Source organism: Somniosus microcephalus, chromosome 6 (genome assembly GCF_052327205.1).
Source record: "Somniosus microcephalus isolate GS21.2 chromosome 6, FLI_Smic_1.0, whole genome shotgun sequence".
Classification (NCBI taxonomy): domain Eukaryota; kingdom Metazoa; phylum Chordata; class Chondrichthyes; order Squaliformes; family Somniosidae; genus Somniosus; species Somniosus microcephalus.
The window spans coordinates 204,527,199-204,545,523 of record NC_140992.1 but is presented as its reverse complement, the minus strand read 5'-3'; the positions used below and the strand labels follow the sequence as shown (position 1 = coordinate 204,545,523).

General features: G+C 48.2%; 1 protein-coding gene across 3 annotated transcripts in view; it reads right to left on the bottom strand.

Annotated features, from left to right (window-relative positions):
- The window catches only part of fhod1 (formin homology 2 domain containing 1), a 510,535-nt gene that overhangs the window by 189,927 nt on the left and 302,283 nt on the right, over positions 1-18,325 (bottom strand). For all 3 annotated transcript variants that reach the window (XM_085991267.1, XM_085991268.1, XM_085991269.1), the window contains exon 9: positions 10,820-10,963. In XM_085991267.1, the coding sequence (XP_085847393.1) occupies positions 10,820-10,963 (144 nt within the window). The remainder of the gene's footprint in view (positions 1-10,819; positions 10,964-18,325) is intronic.

Here is an 18,325-nt window from a genome sequence, read left to right as displayed (position 1 = left end):
CCGGCAACCGGGCGTGGCCGTCTCTCAGCCTCAAGCTGGCTCACGCCTGTTCTCGGGGCTTGGCTCCATTTGCGGCCGCGGGCCACTCGCCCTCTCTCTCTCCTTCCCTCTGTCTCTCTCTCTCCCTCCCCCCCTTCTCTCCCTTCTCTCCCCCCTTCTCTCCCCCGCTCCCCCTTCTCTCCCCCACCCCTCCTCACCCCCCTTCTCTCCCCCCCCTCCTCCCCCCCCGCCCTCCCCTGCCCTCCCTCCCCCTCCCCGCCCTCCCTCACCCCCCTTCTCTCCCCCTCCCTGCCCTCCCTCCCCCTCCCTGCCCTCCCTCCCCCCTCCCCGCCCTCCCTCACCCCCCTTCTCTCCCCCGCTCCCCCTTCTCTCCCCCACCCCTCCTCGCCCCCCTTCTCTCCCCCCCTCCTCCCCCCCTGCCCTCCCTCCCCCTCCCTGCCCTCCCTCCCCCTCCCCCGCCACCCTCCCCGCCCTCTCTTCCCCCCAGTCGCTCTCTCTCTTCCCCCCAGTCGCTCTCTCTCTTCCCCCCAGTCGCTCTCTCTCTCTCTTCCAACAGCAACATGCCCTCGAAAAAGCCTCGGCACCGCCGGGCACTTCAGCTAGTTGTAAATAAATGGCCGTTAACTAAACTCTCCACCCCGGAGTCCTTCTTAATTGTTATATAGGTAAGGGTATAAAAACCCCTTGAGACACAACAGTGAACCCGGCACAATCAGCTGGTGTAGTTAGGGAACGGCGTGGAACATGCAGAAAACCACTGTTAAAATAGGCTTAGCCAGGCAGTTAACAAGCTGTTAGCTGCCTTAAGGGCCTCTCCCACCGCTTGGTGGTGGGACCGATTAGGACTCCCAGAGCCGGCATTTGACAAAGTGACGTGGAGGTGGGATTGGAACCGGTCGTCAATCAAAACGATTTTAAACCTTGCTCTGCCTCCAAACCCGCCCTCTCAGTGCTGATAAAATTGCGGCCCAAGTGTCTGTCTTCACGGAAGAAGACACAAAAAACTTCCCGGAAATAGTGGGGAACCAAGGGTCAGCGAGAATGAGGAACGGAAAGAAATTAGTATTAGTAAAAAATTAGTACTGGAGAAATTAATGGGACTGAAAGCCGATAAATCCCCTGGACCTGATGGCCTACATCCTAGGGTTTTGAAAGAGGTGGCTATCGAGATAGTGGATGCATTGGTTGTCATTTTCCAAAATTCCACAGATTCTAGAACAGTTCCCGCAGATTGGAAGGTAGCAAATGTAACCCCACTATTTAAGAAAGGAGGGAGAGAGAAAACGGGGAACTACAGACCAGTTAGCCTGACATCACTAGTAGGGAAAATGCTAGAATCTATTAGGGCACACAGGGCTAAAAATTGAGTAGCGCCCCAGAATAATTAGCGCCCCCGTGCCAGAAATTGAGTGGTTGTGCTCCAAGAGGGAAGCAGGGCAGTACTGGAAGTGCCCCGCTTCCCTCTTGGGTTGCTGCGAGTCAATATTGCGGCGCTATGTGCCATGGTATTGCAGGCCTTCCTCCCCTTCTTAAAGGGAAGGGGCATTGCGCAGGGTGACCCGGGGCCCAGCTGGGCCCCCGGGGATCGGGAGTGCCGACAAAAGAGCCCGGCACTCAAGAGAAGTGCCGGGCTCTTGGAGCGCAGTTGCCACTCCGCGCGGGGGGGGGGGGGGGGGAGGGGAGGCCAGGGATGGGAGTGCAGGCAGGTGCTGGCAGGCCGCCAGCAACAAAAATGGCCGCCTTGCCTTTAAATAGCGCCTCCCCGGCCGCAGGTAGGCCCCCCTGACCCTGTCGGACATAGCGTTCGGCGGTAAGTCAGGGGGTGCTCCCGAAGATCGCGGCCGGGGCGCTGCGCACGCCAATGATGTCATTGCCGGCGGCGCAGCGCCATGGGGTGCTAGCCCTTAGCGCCGCCACTAACCTCCCGCTGAATTTCGCGGGAGGCGTGGGCGGTGCCGCGCCCGGGCACTAGTTGCTTTGCGCCCCGTTAGCACCCTCTTAGTGTGCTAATGGGAGGCGCAAAGCAACCCAATTTTTCCCCCTTAGAACATAGTACAGTAATCAGATTGGGCAGAGTCAACATGGATTTACGAAGGGAAAACGTGTTTGACAAATCTGTTGGAGTTTTTTGAGGTTGTAACTAGCAGAATAGATAAGGGGGAACCAGTGGATATGGTGTATTTGGATTTTCAGAAGGCATTCGATAAGTTGCCACACAAGAGGTTATTAAACAAAATTAGGGCTGATGGGATTGGGGGTAATATACTAGCATGGATTGAGGATTGGTTAACGGACAGAAAACAGAGAGTAGGAATAAACGGGTCATTTCCAGGTTGGCAGGCTGTAACTAGTGGGGTACCGCAAGGATCAGTGCTTGGGCCTCAGCTATTCACAATCTACAAATATAATATATCCAAGTTTGCTGATGATACAAAGCTGGGTGGGAATGTAAGTTGTGAGGAGGATGCAAGGAGCCTTCAAAGGGATATAGACAGGCTAAGTGAGTGGGCAAGAACATGGCAAATGGAATATAATGTGGAGAAATGTGAAGTTATCCACTTTGGTAGGAAAAATAGAAAAACAGAGTATTTTTTAAATGGTGAGAGATCGGGAACTGTTGGTGTTCAGAGGGACCTGGGTGTCCTGGTACACGAATCACTGAAAGTTAACATGCAGGTACAGCAAGAAATTAGGAAAGCAAATGGTATGTTGGCCTTTATTAAAAAGAGGATTTGAGTATAAGAGTAAAGACGTCTTACTGCAATTATATAGGGTCCTGGTGAGACCACACCTGGAGTATTGTGTACAGTTTTGGTCTCCTTACCTAAGGAATACTTGCCATAGAGGGAGTGCAACAAAGGTTCACCAGACTGGTTCCTGGGGTGGGGGGATTGTCCTATAAGGAGAGATTGAGTAGACTAGGCCTATATTCTCTAGAGGTTAGAAGAATGAGAGGTGATCTCATTGAAACATACGAAATTCTTACAGCGCTTGACAGGGTAGATGCAGGGAGGATGTTTCCCCTGGCTGGGGAGTCTAGAACCAGGGTTCACAGTCTCAGAATAAGGGGTTGGACATTTAGGACTGAGATGAGGAGAAATTTCTTCACTCAGAGGGTGGTGAATCTTTGGAATTCTCTACCCCAGAGGGCTGTGGAGGCTCAGTTGTTGAGCATATTCAAGACAGAGAGCGATAGATTTTTGAATATTAAGGGAATCAAGGGATATGGGAATAGTTCAGGAAAGTGGAGATGAGGTAGAAGATCAGCCATGATCTTTTTGAATGGCGGAGCAGGCTCAATGGGCCGAATGGCCTACTCCTGCTCCTGTTTCTTATGTTCTTATGTTAGCGCTACGTGCCTGATATAGGTGGCTGATTAAATTCACCATGCAAGATCAAGAATTATTCATCCATCCGACTAATGACAAACCGATTGTGAAATGAATGACTAAGCTGAACTGAGCTGAACTAAACTGTCAGACTGCAACAGCAAACCAGACATATACTACCTTTCAAAAGAGCAATGAAATAATAGGGAAAGCTAGTGGAAGGTGCCCCTTTAAAGAGATCAGCATGAGTGCAACAATTAGGATCTAGTTATTAAATACATCAGGCAAATTGGTTTCAGTAAGACAAACTAAATTAAAACCTTCAATAAAAGTCAGCTTAGGTAAATAGTGGACAATTATTGGAGAAACCATTAATTGAAGAGGGACACAGAGTAGAGCAGACAACATAAATCAGCACCATTTACAGAATGCTAAACTTTTTTTTAAATACCCAATGGTTAATTTAAGCTCTTTGGGATAAAAGATTATCATAGCATTGGACCATGATTGGCACTGCATGAAAAAAACAATGCATTAACAAGTCAGTATGAAAAGATGGTTGGATTTAAAAATGCTGGCAATATCACAATTCAAAAATAGCCAAATCGAACAAAAGCACAGCATTTACTGACTCCCAGTCAAGACCGCAACAGCAGAACATTTAGACAATACAGTTACAGTATTGCCAAAGTTTCTCTTTGTTGGCAATTTGATTCAATTACAGAAATTTATATTCGAGTCTCCATATTTCACTATTCTGTCCCCTCACATGGTGATAGAGTGACCTTGGAATAGGTTCAGAGGAAAGCCACAGGAATGATTTCCAGCTTAAAGAACCTTAGTTACTCAGATAAGCTTAAAGAGCTGGGCCTATTTACTTTAGAGCAGCATAGACTTAGAGGCGACCTGATAGAGGTACATAAAATAATAAAAGGGCTAGATTGCATACTTACTGATAGATTATTTCAGTTTGACAGATTGAGGAGAATCAAGGATCATGCACTTAAACTATGCAAGAGTAGGAATAGGCTAGATGTTAGTGAGTGAGTGTAGTGAGCCTCTAGAATACATTGCCAGCTTGTGCGGTGTGTGCCGCCTCTGCACGCCTTCAAAAGGGAGCTGGACCAGTTCGAGGCTGGGACAGAGATCATATTAAAGGTGAGTGGTTTAACAGTTAGCACACGCACAGTCAATGTGATCTCCTGGACTGGTTTCGATCACCCAAGAGGGTCGGAAAGGAATTTTCAGGGTTCCCTTTCTCTTTTTAGCCCTGTTTTATTTTCTGTTTCTTTGCCTCTCCCAGGAGATTACATGGCCGTGCCGCTTGGAGCGGGCGGGGGACGGGCGGAGTTCAGGTGGGTGGAGTAAATATCTAGTCAGGATGATCCAGGTATCATGAGGGTCGGGCAGACTTGATGGACCAGCTTGTCTTTTCTTGCCTGTTATTTTCATATGTTTGTAGCTAACATCTTTTAATTTTCTCAGATTCACAACACTTTGTACATAATCTCCAGTTAAGAGACTGCTCGTCAACAGGAGAGGAGAGTGAGGATTTAGGTGTAAAGTCTCAGTAAGAACAATGAATAAAAACTGAAATGCATTTAAAGAAGAACATATCAATAAATCTACAGTATTTGTCTAGCACATTTGGAAAGATTGCCAGATCCAGAATTCTTTTTTTTTAAATGAAAGCTTTCGCAAATTTGGTTTAAAATGCTTTCAACGTTTATAGAACAGAATCAATTCAAAAAAAATATTTCTTTAAATCTATTTATCCAAAATGACTGGTGAAATAGGGTGGCCAGGACATTCATGCTCTGTTGTGATCTGCCATGAGTAGTAGTAAGCAAGTTTGTGCCTTTGATACCTGGCATGAGGAGATGCTGTCTCTGCTGGATTGTAAGGGCGAGGCAGTGAGATTGAGCTTGGCACTTCCCCAAAGTGAGTCAGAGGCCAAGTAAATTAGGGTAGCTGACATTCAATTCTCAAAGCAAATCTCAGGGCAGTGGACTTGAAGGGGTCAGGGATGATTCCTGTAGCACTATTTTGGTGCTACCTCAAGACTCCTACTTGGATCCTGCACTGGGATTCCCTTTCAGAATCACAAGTGTTGATGGTGCTAAGTCAATGCTTAGGGCACTCTTTGTAAACCTCTAGGCAGTTAACAAAGCAGAAAAGAGGCCTGATTTACAGGAATCAGTGCAAGAGAAAGAAAAACAAATTATTAAATTGCCTGACTGGAAATGCAAACTATTCAAAAGGGAGGGAGGGTGAACCACATCACTGATTATTCTCTGATTGTTCCTAGTTCTCTGAAGTTTTCACCATGTGTTCCTCATCAAAGCCAAGCTATATTACAGACACTCTGCCAGACCATAGACCTAAATGTCTAGGCTTCTATTTGATTAATTCTGTTATCCATATGATCTGGCTTAAAATAAACACTAATAAAGAGCAGGTTTATGGTTGCATCATGTGGGGCAAAATTTACTTCTTTCTTGTGAAAAATGAGAAGACATGAAATTATATTACTTCAACATTTTACTCACAATAGCAACTAGGGGGTAGTTATTGGGCCCTGGACTCCTAGCATGCTGATACATTACCATCTGACCATTAGATAGCAACCTGGGGTGTCAGTGCCTCCTCTCAACTTATATTAAAATAAAATGTGTACAGAACCTACAGGTTGGCTTTACCATATTGTACAGATGTCACTAGTAATTAGAAATTTAGGACTAACAAACAAGACAAATTACCTCTAATCTCACAATTTTGAGGGTCAAAAGGCTACGCATGCACAGAGAACACAAAAATATTCAACACCATACCTCCAATTTCTGAGCCAAAATCATTTATGTATATGGTAAACAACAGTAGTCCCAGCACGGATTCCTGTGGAACACCACTTCCCACTTTCAGCCAGTCTGAGAAACTTCCTTTAACTCCTACCCTATGTTTTCTGTTTCGTAGTCATCCTTCAATTCATTCCACTACCTGGCCGCTGATTCCACACACCCTGCGCTTTGTCATGAGTCTCTTATGTGGCACTTTATCAAAGGCCTTCTGAAAGTCCATGTTTATTACATCCACTGCATCATATGAGTGCAATCCATCTGGACGCAGAGTTTTGTCCTCCTTAAGTTTGGTTAGTTTGTCTAGTGTCTCCTTTCTTTCTATCTTAGCTGTTATACTATCTCACTTCTACTGTAGTTACTGCCTCTTTGTTAGCATCTTCAGTAAAAACTGAGGCAAAGTATTTATTCAGTATCCCTGCTATTTCAACATCATCTCCTATGAGTTTATCTTGCGTGATATTCCTATCTTAATTCTCATTTTGTCACTTATGTGCCTATAGAATTCTTCACTATTTCTTTTTATATTCTTTGATATTTTAATTTCATATTTCCTCTAGTCTTTCCTAATTATGTTTTTAAACTCTTTCCTAAGCTCATCGGCCTAGAAATTCAGTATAGCCACGTTTGGGGCGCTACAGCCGGGCGGCCGCTAAAGTTTGCGCCCGGCGCAACTTCGCGCCACCTTCGCCGATATTCAGTGGCATCGCCCCAAGAGGTTGCTGCTGCGCTAAAACAGGCGATGCACGACTATCATTAGGCGCTAAGCCGGCGGCCCGGGGCGAAACCCCCGAGGGCGGGCGCAGCGCAGGTGCGGCGAGTTGCTGATTGACGGCAGACACTCTGGCGCCGTGAGCTCTTAAAGGGGGAGGGTGGATTTGTTTTTTTGAAAGGCCGAGACTGGTGTATTTGTGTTTTTTGAAAGGCCGAGACTGCTCGATTTGTGTTTTTTGGGGGGGGCTTCTCTCCATTAGTTTGTTATGTGGGAAGGGCACAGAGGTATCAAAGTAATAAATGTTCTTAAATCGCACTGTCCATGCTTTCTTTTGGAAGTCCTGGTTGCCCTGCTCGGCTGAGGGCTTGTGGAGCGGCTACATTCATCTTGTGCCATTGGCACAAGCCATTCCCCGAGAGGGGGCCTAGAACCGACGTTCAATAAGCCGCCGATGGGCAGCCCTTGCACTTTCTGTCTCCCTCCTGTGCTGGTCCTCCTCCTCCTCCTCCTCCTCCTCCTCCTCTGGTGGTCCTCCAATGTCTGGTGGCAGTGGCTGAGTCCTGCGGATAGCCAGGTTGTGCAGCATGCAGCACACGACCACGAAATGGGAGACTCGCTCAGGCGAGTACTGTAGGGCTCCTCCGGAACGATCCAGACAGCGGAACCGTTGCTTCAGGACGCCGATTGTTTGCTCAATGAGGTTCCTGGTTGCTTGATGGCTGTCATTGTATCCCTCTTCAGCAGGGGTGCTGGGTGCACGGAGCGGGGTCATCAGCCAGGTGCAGAAAGGATAGCCTTTGTCCCCGAGAAGCCATCTTCGTGGGTGAGGCTGGGCCTGGAACATGTCTGCCACAGAAGTCTGGCGCAGGATGAAGGCATCGTGGCTGCTGCCTGGAAAGCGGGCATTGACAGCTAGGATGATCTGCCTGTGGTCACACACCAACTGCACGTTGAGCGAATGGTAGCCCTTCCGGTTGCGGTAATCCTCGGCATGCTCTAGAGGTGCCCGCAAAGCCACATGCGTGCAGTCAATGGCGCCCTGCACCATGGGGAAGCCCGCTAATGCTGCAAAGCCCATTGCACGCTGTTGCTGCTTGACAAGGGCCATGGAGAAGGAGATGAACTGACGTCTCCTTCTGAAAAGGGCATTGGTCACCTGGCGGATGCAGCAATGTACGGCAAACTGGGAGATGTTGGAAATGTCCCCAGCAGCGGATTGGAAGGAGCCGGTGGCATAGAAGTTGAGAGACACCATCACCTTCACTGCCACCGACAGCGACGTCCTGCTCCTCAGCTGTGGCTGCAGATCTCCGCGAAGCAGGTGGCAGATCTCAGTGACCACCGCCCTTCGGAATCGCAGCCTCCGAACACACTGCTCGTCAGACATGTTCAGATATGAGAACTGCTGGCGGTATACCCTGGGTGGGTAAGGCCTCCTTAGCCGACGCCTGTTGCCCCTTCTCCCTCTGGCCATGACTGCCACTCTCTCACGGCGTCTCTGAGCCCTTTGAATGCAATGGAGAAGGCCAACGTTTGCACCCATTGCAGCCCCCATTATATGTTTCCAATCAATGCTATGGCTCTGAAGTTAAAGACAAGTGCAAAGCTGTGGCCTGAAGCCACAAGTACCTGTGCGAGTGTTGAGCCAAACCAGAATGCTCTCTACCTTTGTCTCTCTGCAAAGATCCGTCTCTCACAAAGAAGGAGTGTTGCAAAATGGCTGCCATTTCTACTGCAGGAGGAGTGCCCTTTAATTAGCGCCCCCCGTGCCCCGCAGCGACTGGGAACCGTTCCCCTCTACCAGTCGCTAGGGGCGCCAGGCGCGCAATAGGCCGGCGCCACTGAATTTCCGGTTTGGGGCGCACAAAGGGCGTTGCACGATGAAATGATGTCAGGATCTGCGCGCGCAGCTGAGCGCACGCAAAGGCTTTGCGCCGCCGCTAAATCTTTACTGAAGTTGGGGAGAGGCGCAGATCGCACAGCGCCCGGCCGCTAGCCGCCTAGCGCCCCACATCTCCTCCTCCTAAGGCGCTAGCGGCTGGCGCAAACAACTGAATTTCTAGGCCATCATATTTACAGTTGTCATCCTCCTTTATTGTTTATGTACTTTGTGTATGTTTTTTTCTTTAGATTCAATTTTATCATCAGCACTTAATTTATCCATGGCATTTCATTCTTGGCTAGTTTGTTCTTGTTTTTTAATGGTACATATTTTTCCTGAACTCTAGTGATGCCCCTTTTAAATATTGCCCACTGTTGCTCTACTTCTTACCTTCCTTAGCTCCATCCCTATTTTCTCACAGTTTTTTCCCACAATCTATTACTTTGGTCTTTGAACTTTCTATATCTCTCTCAATCATTATCTTAAACCTGATTATATTGTGATCACTATTCCCCAGATAATCGCCCATGCCTAATTCTCATATCTGCTCTAGTTGGGTCAGATAGGAGTCTTGTACACACTGTAGAAATTCCACCCTGTTCTCCCTTTTCACTCCCTCTCCCTGCCGGTTTATTTGGGGGCAGTTGAAATCTCCCATGATTATGATTCTGTAATTTTGTCTTGTCTTCATAGATTTCTCCATCCACATCCTTTCCACTATTTGGTGGACTGTACTTTACCCCTAATAGTGTGACCAATCCTTTCCTATCCATTATCCCAATTCATATGGATTCCATTTTTATCTCTTTGTTGGTTATGTCCTTTCTTGCTACTGCAATTATGTTATATCTGATTACTTAGCTACCCACCACTCCTTTTTCCTTCCCTATCATTTCTAAATACATTATAGCCTGTGATATTTAACTGCCAACCCTGTCTGCAGCCAGCAGTCACTTGATGACTACTTGCCCTTACTGCACTTTGGGTGATGCTTCAGAGATCCTCCCGTCTGAAATGACTCAGTGCCATAACGTTAAGTACAGTCATCATCTTCATAGCCACAGACAGAACAATGTAAGCTGATGAGTGAGGTTGCAGATCCTCATGCAGTAGGTGGCAGAGCTCTCCTTGTGGCTCTTTGGGGAAGCATACTTTTCGAAAACACATCTCCTCATTAACATCCTCATAGGGCCTGTGTTACCTGTATATTCTTTGAAGGAGCGGGTAATACCCGGTAGGGTGCATTCTCCCTAAATGCGGCCTCCCTCTCCTTCGCTCCATCTTCTCCTGTGCTGCTGCTGCTGCTCCCCCTCCTTTTTGATAGTAGCATACAAAAATATGCCCAGGGGGAATGCCATAGCTACTCCTGAGAAGGCCTCACTTGGGGGGAGGGAGAGGATCAAAATCTCCCAATGGTCTCACACTACCACAGGCAGTCAGAAGCAAGGTTGGGTAGGCTGAAACCACCGCCCCCCCAAAAAAAATCACTCCAAAAAGTTGTTCCTGGCTTCAGTAATTGCTACTCAAACTTTCAGCTATCTTCAGGCTCAAAACCTCCTCACTTCCATCAGTCTCAGTTGATCCTGGCAAGAGCTGCACCGTATATTTCTCATTCTAACTTACCCCCTAGTTCATTACAATTGTAAAACTAGGAAATTCAGGGCTGCAACACCATTGGCCCTTACTGGAGTGGTATGAATACTCTAAGAAAAATCCCTTTAATGTTATGAGATACACTTGTAGTTCAGCGGTCTTAATTGATCATGTTGGAACAATCATCATCACCAATGACAAACCCGTGACCATCAATACTTCACCCTAGTGTTAGTGAGCTCAACGTGCTCTCTCCAGTCTTTGAAGGGCAAAATCTGATTGAGCTGCTGTGTTTTTCACTGTTAAAATGAAGATTTGGTACAAAATCTCACAAATCCATCATTTCTCTTTACTAAATGTTAGTAACATTAATAATTGCAAACATTTATCAATGGAACTGAAATTCTCCTGTTCCATTTATATATTAAAAAGAAAATAATTTTACCTCATAAATGGTAAACTGCTGCTTTAAGTCTGGGTCAGTTCCTTTATTACTCATGTGCCGTTGGATGATGTTTTCCATCCCCTGTTGCTCAAGACAGTCAGTAACATCATAGAATGAATCCTGGTCTGGAAGGGCTCCTAGGGTCTGTCAAAAAGAGAGAACACCTTTCAAATCATCTTTGAATTTTAAAAAAAATTAAGAAAAAGAACAAAAAAAATTCAACCCACCAAATCTCAACTCTCCAGTGCCCAACTCTCCCTTTCAGTATCTGTTTGAAAATCTCTAATTTTTCCGTCTCTACTTCTCTGTCTGGTACTTTATTCCAAATACTACTGTAAATTTCATAATATTGATTATAAATTTACTTTTAACTAATTCAAATTTATGTCCCCATGTCCTATTATCTGGCGTATTTTGAAGTATTCACGTTTATCATATCTCTACCACTTATGGATTTGTGCACCTCCATGAGGTTCCTTCCTTAACCACCTTCTTTCTAGATTGTAGAAGTTGAATTTCTGTCTATCCTTTCCTGATATTCAACCTTCTTCATGGTTAGTACCTGTACCAATGCTTGCAATATGATTTTTGTAGCATGATGGCCAATAGTTTTCACCGCCACACACTCCGTTCCTTCGCCACCGATTAGGACCCCTCCCTGTACACACTGTTTCAGGCAGAAAAAGAACGTTCACAAAGTCGCCGTCCTATTTGACCCGGAGCGGTCTCCATATAATCTCCATCAAAAAGACTGCCTATTTCCACCTCAGTAACATCGCCCGTCTCCACCCCTGCCCCAGCCCATCTGCTGCTGAAACCCTAAGCCATGCTTTTGTTACCTCCAGACTAGACTATTCCAATGGTCTTCTGGCCAGCCTCCCATCATCCACTTGCCATAAACTTGAACTCATCCAAAACTCCGCTGCCTGTATTTTAACCGCACCGAGTCCTGCTCACCCATCACCAATGTTCCCTTGAAGCTGCATAGCCGCGCAGTGTCTGTGAGGTCCCGCGCAGGCCGCTCAGTGTAAAAACCGTGCATGCACAAAATTTGAATGGGCCGCACAGCAATTTAAAGGGACCGCGCACAAAAAAAAAATTTGCGGTAACATTGCCCATCACCCCTGTACTCGCTGATCTACATTAGCTCCCGGTCCATCAACACCTCCTTTTTAAAATTCTCATCCTCATGTTTAAATCCTTCTATGGGCTCACCCCTCCTTATCTCTGTAACCTCTTCCAGCCCTATAACCCTCCAAGTTCCTCCAATGCTGGCCTTTTGTGTATCCACCACTTCCTTAGCCACACCATTGGCGGCCGTGCCATCTAGGCCCTAAGCTCTGGAATTCCTTCCCTAAATCTCTTAGCCTCTCTTTCTCTCTCTCATCTCCTTTGAGATGCTTCTTAAAACCTACGTTTAAGGCTCTATATAAATGCAAGCTGTTATTTCTCCCAAGGTCAGGTTGCTCTGGAGCAGCTCTCATGCTGGGCAGAACTCATAGCATATCTGTTTGCACTGCAGCAGCCTAACAAAGGCGGCTAGCCAGCTTGAGGGCCTCAATATTGGGCAGTCAAATTAACATTTTATGATGAGACAATTATTTTCTACTATAAAAGCAATTTGAACAAGAAGTATTCTACCAGACTTTCCTTCCCCTCTGAGTAGAAAGGCATTTGACAGATTCAATATCAAAAAGCAAAAACTTGCTGTGTGGGGAATTTTATCTCCAGAATTGATTTTTTAATTTTTTTAAATGACAAATCCCTGTGTTTTTCTCTCTTTGTCATGTGCTTGTTCCTTGGTATCAACTGATTCCAACATGAATCATCCACTAAGAGCTTCACAAGAGCAGCCCAATAATGATTTTCCTTCTCTCCCTTTGGAGAAGCAATTAGCACCTCTCCATAATGTGGAGATGCTGGTGTTGGACTGGGGTGGACAAATGTAGGAAGTCACACAACACCAGGTTATAGTCCAACAGCTTTATTTGAAATCACAAGCTTTCGGAGCGCTGCTCCTTCGTCATGTGAAGTGAAGAGATGCATATAGGCACAGCATATATAGTCAGAGAACACTGCCAGATGATTACAGGTAATCTTTCTAACTGCCCTTTATCACACCTCGGCAGAGAGATAATCACAGCAATCAAAGGTGTGAATGGTGTCCAAACAGGTCAGTCAGGAAAACATTACATCAAAGAACAATGAGGTGGGGTCACAAGGGGTCAAATGTTGCAGATGCTGGGGTCTGTATGAAAAACAGAAAAAAACCAAAAAACGTTGCTGGAAATCACAGCCGGTCTGGCCGCATCTGTGTAGAGAGGACAAGCCAACGACAACTCAAGTCTGGGTGACTCTACGTCAGGTGGGGTTACATGTAGCGCGACATGAACCCAAGATCCCGGTTGAGGCCGTCCTCATGAGTGCGGAACTTGGCTATCAGTTTCTGCTCTATGATTTTGCGTTGTCGTGTGTCTCGAAGGCCGCCTTGGAGAATGCTTACCCGAAGATCGGAGGCTGAATGTCCTTGACTGCTGAAGTGTTCCCCGACTGGGAGGGAACACTCCTGCCTGGCGATTGTTGTGCGGTGTCCGTTCATCCGTTGTCGCAGTGTCTGCATGGTCTCGCTGATGTACCATGCTCCGGGGCATCCTTTCCTGCAACGTATGAGGTAGACAACGTTGGCCGAGTCACATGTGCCATGTACCTGGTGGGTGGTGTCCTCACGTGTGATGATGGTATCTGTGTTGCTGATCTGGCATGTCTTGCAGAGGTTGCCGTGGCAGGGTTGGGTGGTGGCGTGGTCGCTGTTCTCCTGAAAGCTGGGTAATTTGCTGCGATCGATGGTCTGTTTGAGGTTAGGCGGCTGTTTGAAGGCGAGTAGTGGAGGCGTGGGAATGGCCTTAGCGAGGTGTTCGTCGTCGTCGATGACATGTTGAAGGCTGCGGAGAACATGGCGTAGTTTCTCCGCTCCGGGGAAGTACTGGACGACGAAGGGTACTCTGTTGGTTGTGTCCCGTGTTTGTCTTCTGAGGAGGTCTATGCGATTTTTCGCTGTGGCCCATCAGAACTGTCGATCGACGAGTCGAGCGTCATATCCCGTTCTTACGAGGGCGTCTTTCAGCGTCTGTAGGTGTCCATCGTGTTCCTCCTCGTCTGAGCAGATCCTGTGTATTCGCAGGGCTTGTCCATAGAGGATGGCTTCTTTAACGTGGTTAGGGTGGAAGCTGTCCGTGGGCTTGTGGTAGAGTGAAGTGCTGAGGTCTTTGATGGAGATTCGTGTGTCCAAGAATGAGACCGATTCTGAGGAGTAGTCCATGGTGAGTTTGATGAGATGGAACTTGTTGATGTCATCGTGTAGTCTTTTCAGTGATTCTTCGCCGCAGACAAAGGAGGAGCCATCGTCATACAGAACAGAATGGACTATTGCAAAGAAGCATACCGACAACTGGACAACCAGGAACACTACAGACAGTTACCCGCAGATCCGACCAAAGAACACACCTGCCAACTCAACAGACTGATCAGCTGCCTGCACCACCAGAACAGGCAGACAGGGTTTAAAGGCCGAGAAATTGGATATGGCCCAAAAAAAAGGCGGTGTCATGGCCGAGCCCAATTTGGCTGCTCCTGTTCAAAGTGGTGCAGGCAGCACGCAAAATTCGTGCTGCCTGCTGATTTACATGATTGGAGTGCTGCTCTCAGTGCTAAATGCTTAACGCTGCTGTTTGGCTTAGCGCTCAACAGGTGGGCCAATATCGGATGCAGTCTAACGGCCTGTAATGTTTGGCCCAGTCTCTGTCTACTACTTAAAGGGGAGGTGCTTTGATGCAGCAGCACCTCATTGTCATTGGAGTTGGAAGATACGGCTCAGCAGCAGCACAGAGAATGAACCAGAAGGTTCTCCGACGCGGCACGCGAGGCATTGGTAGTGGCAGTGGAGAGAAGGCTGGGTGTCCTGTTCCCGCAGGGTGGCATGAAGCCATCAAAGCGCACTTCAAGAAGGCTGTGTCAAGAGATAGCTGGGTACGTCACGGCCAACACGGTCATACCACGGACCTGGATCCTGTGCTGTAAGTTTAATGATCTCACATGGCAGGTCAGGGCGAGTGAAGGCTTCAGCAAATACCATATCCCACCATCTGCACTGGAAGCCTCACACACTGCTCAATTCACCACATCCCAATCACTCACCTACCAACAATTTCTACCTATCATCACTCATATCTCACAATCATAGCTTCACTTCTCCCTCACTACCTTACCACTGCTGCAACACTCACACTCAATCTCACACCTTACCCACACTGACAACTATTCAACTATGGCAGGCACATCACCCAAACACAGTGCACCATTCAATGACACACTTCTCTTTCTCTTGCAGGCCAAGGTGGCTCACAACCACCACCAGCAGCGGCAGATGGGAGGCGGCCAAGCCGTTTTACAGGCCTTGAGCCAACTGGAGGAGACAGTGCTTGACATCATTGGAGGGGAAGTCACTGAAGCCATGGCAACGGGTGAAGTTGAAGCCCTTGAATAACGGTCTGGTCAATCCTAATCCTTCTTCTTATAGCCCACTTCCCCCTCATCCCACAATCTCTTCTCACTTACACGCTGCTGATATTGTATGCATGGATATCTTGCTTTCCCTACTCCCTCCTCTCACCATAACCCGACTATTGTGCCTTTCTGTTTTCAGATGACCAAGAACTGCCAGCCTGTACCCGAAGTCATGGAGGAGAGTGGAGATGAAGAAGAAGGGATGCCGTCTCTGCATCTGACACTCGCAGACACCAGCTCAGAAACTGGCACTGCGTGGAATTTAGAGGGTAGTACAGATGCGGGTTCTGCACATGCCGGGCATGTGTGGACGGCAGCAAGGCCAGGGGGAAAGGGTAGCTCGGGAGCCAGCTCCCCAGAGGGCCAGTTCATGTATGGGTTCTGCTGCACACGACTCAGATGATGACCTCGATGGGGTGGCCATCAGAAGAGGGGTTGTGGGCATGCACACGAAAATACTAGGTGCAATGGCAAGCTTGCCAGAGAACCTCTTGTCAGTGTCAAGGAGCATGGAGGAGTCTCGCTCCAACATTGGATGGGGCTTTGTGCAGAGCTCAGAGCCCATGATTTCCAGGCTGGAAGTAAGCCATGATGCTGTGTATGATGGGCGATGCCGCAGCTGCCATTGCAGCACTGGCAGAAGCGACCCAACGTCTCACTGCTGCAATGGAAGCTCAGACTGCTGCCATGGTGGCTGGGTTTACAAGTCTCGAAAGGGGCTTGCAGAGTGTCGCAGCAGGCCAGCAATCTGTCCTTCAACAGATTGCTAGGAATGCTGAGGCGCCGCTCTGGGGGAGTGGAGTGGGTCTGTGGCGCAGGAATCTGCTGTCCTCTCTTAGGATGACAGCATTCCGACTCCCACCACTGCCATTCTGCCATTGCCCTTGCCGCTGCCCGTCAGCCAGCCAGCCCAGACGGCTACCGCCCATGCCGAGGTGGTGCAGTCTACAGCTGGTCGAGGTTGTCCTGTAAGGCCATCTGTATTCAACTCCACAGAAACTCAGCAGCCTTCCACCAGCCATGCTGCAACCACTGGGGGACGCACTGCGTAGGAGCACCAGAGTAGGAAAGGGCACACGAACGACAGGCACTAAGGGATTGCATGAGTGATTAGTTGATATTGTACTGTTATTTGAATACTTATGAATTTATTAATTTTGTTTGGAATGTTTGTTTTGTGGTGGCTCTCATTTCAGCTTTGTGCCCAGGAGGACACTGTGATGTTCCGTGACCAGAGGGATGGTATGATGGATATGTGGTTGATGGGGATGTGGTGGCAATGGGGATCTGGGGTTTCATTCACTCAAATTGGAGTCTGATGAGGTGTTCATGCGCAGCCCATTCAGAAGGGGGATTTGCTGTCTGCCTCCTCCCTTCCTCGTTGTCCTCCTCCTCTTGCTCCTCTTTCTCTTCGTCCTCTTCCTGTGCCCTCATGATGGCCAAGTTGTGAAGCATGCAGCAGACCATAACAAAATGGGAGTACTGAAGGGCTCCTCACGAGCGGTCAAGGCAGTCTGATGGTCTGCTCGATCATGTTCCTTGTGGCAGCATGGCTCTCATTATATGACTGCTGGGCACGAATGGTGGGGTTGCGAAGGGGAGTCATCAGCCAGATGCAGAATGGGTAGCCCTTGTCTCTGAGTAGCCACCCTCGGGTTTGACGTGGTGGCTGAAAGGTTGCTGGTGCACTGGACTGACGCAGGATGAAGGCATCATGACTGCTGCCAGGATAGTGGATATTGACCATCAGGATGCGCTGGTCACACAACATCACATTAAGTGAGTGGTAGCCTTTGCGGTTATGGAAGTTCTCAGGATTGGTATGCAGCGCCCATGGGTGCAGTTGATGGTGCTCTGCACCATGGGGAGACCCGCTATCCTGGCAAAGCCACACGCACCTTGCTCCTGCTTCTCTCTGTTCAGAGAGAAGACAACGTATTCCCTTCTCCTGGAATAGAGAACCTCTGTGACCTCCCGGATGCAGCGATGGACAGTGGCAAAGAAATTGAGGGCCACAGTGACCTTGACTGCCACTGGGAGAGCCGTGGTTGCCCAGCTCTGAGGCTGCAGGTCTGGTTGCAGGAGATGGCAGAGTTTTGTGACCATCTCCTTGGTGAAGCGGAGCCTCCTAATACACTGCTCCTCGCTTAAGTGGATATAAGAGAAGTGCTCTTGGAAGACCCTAGGTGGGTAAGGGCTCCTGTTGAGAGCCCTCCTGCTCCCTCTGCGCGCATCTTCTCCTCTTCTTCGCTGCCTCCGCTCCCTCTCCCGAAGATACTCAAGCACAAGGGGGACTGCCATGACTGTGAGCAAGTATTGTGAGCAGAAGCCTTTAAATAAGAATGAAGGCGTTCTCCACTTGCACCAACACGCCCTCTCACCTCAGGAATTTGAAACAAGTTTAGAAAGCTCCAAGAGTTGCAGAAAGTTACACAGAGCCAATCAAACTGAGAAAGCATGTCAGCTGCAAGTGGTTGCTGATGATCCCTTTAAATAATGCTGCTGGAGGCACCTTCTGCTTGTGAACGCTTGGTCAGCTGGTCATAATTAACACAGGCCAGTAAGTGGAGCGGCGATCTTGAAAATGGCAGCTCAGGCATCAGGTGAGCATTGCACACTCACTGACGTTACAATCTGCATAATCTACATATCCCTAGCGAGCGCGGACATCAGCAGCGCTGCTGCCCAGCCGAAAATGGCAACTGCCGCGGGAGCCGCCAGCAGCAGGCGGAAGTGAGGCCACCGCCATTTTTTTCTCCAAATGGGCCTTAACGGCCAGCGCTAACACCTCCAATTTCTAGGCCAATGTCTTTTCTGAAGAGCAGCAGCCCCACAGTACTGTACTGAATTATCTGCTTAGATTAACAGCATCAACAATTTGCATTTATATAGGATCTTTAACGTGGAAAAACATACCAAGACACTTTATAGAGGCATAAGAGA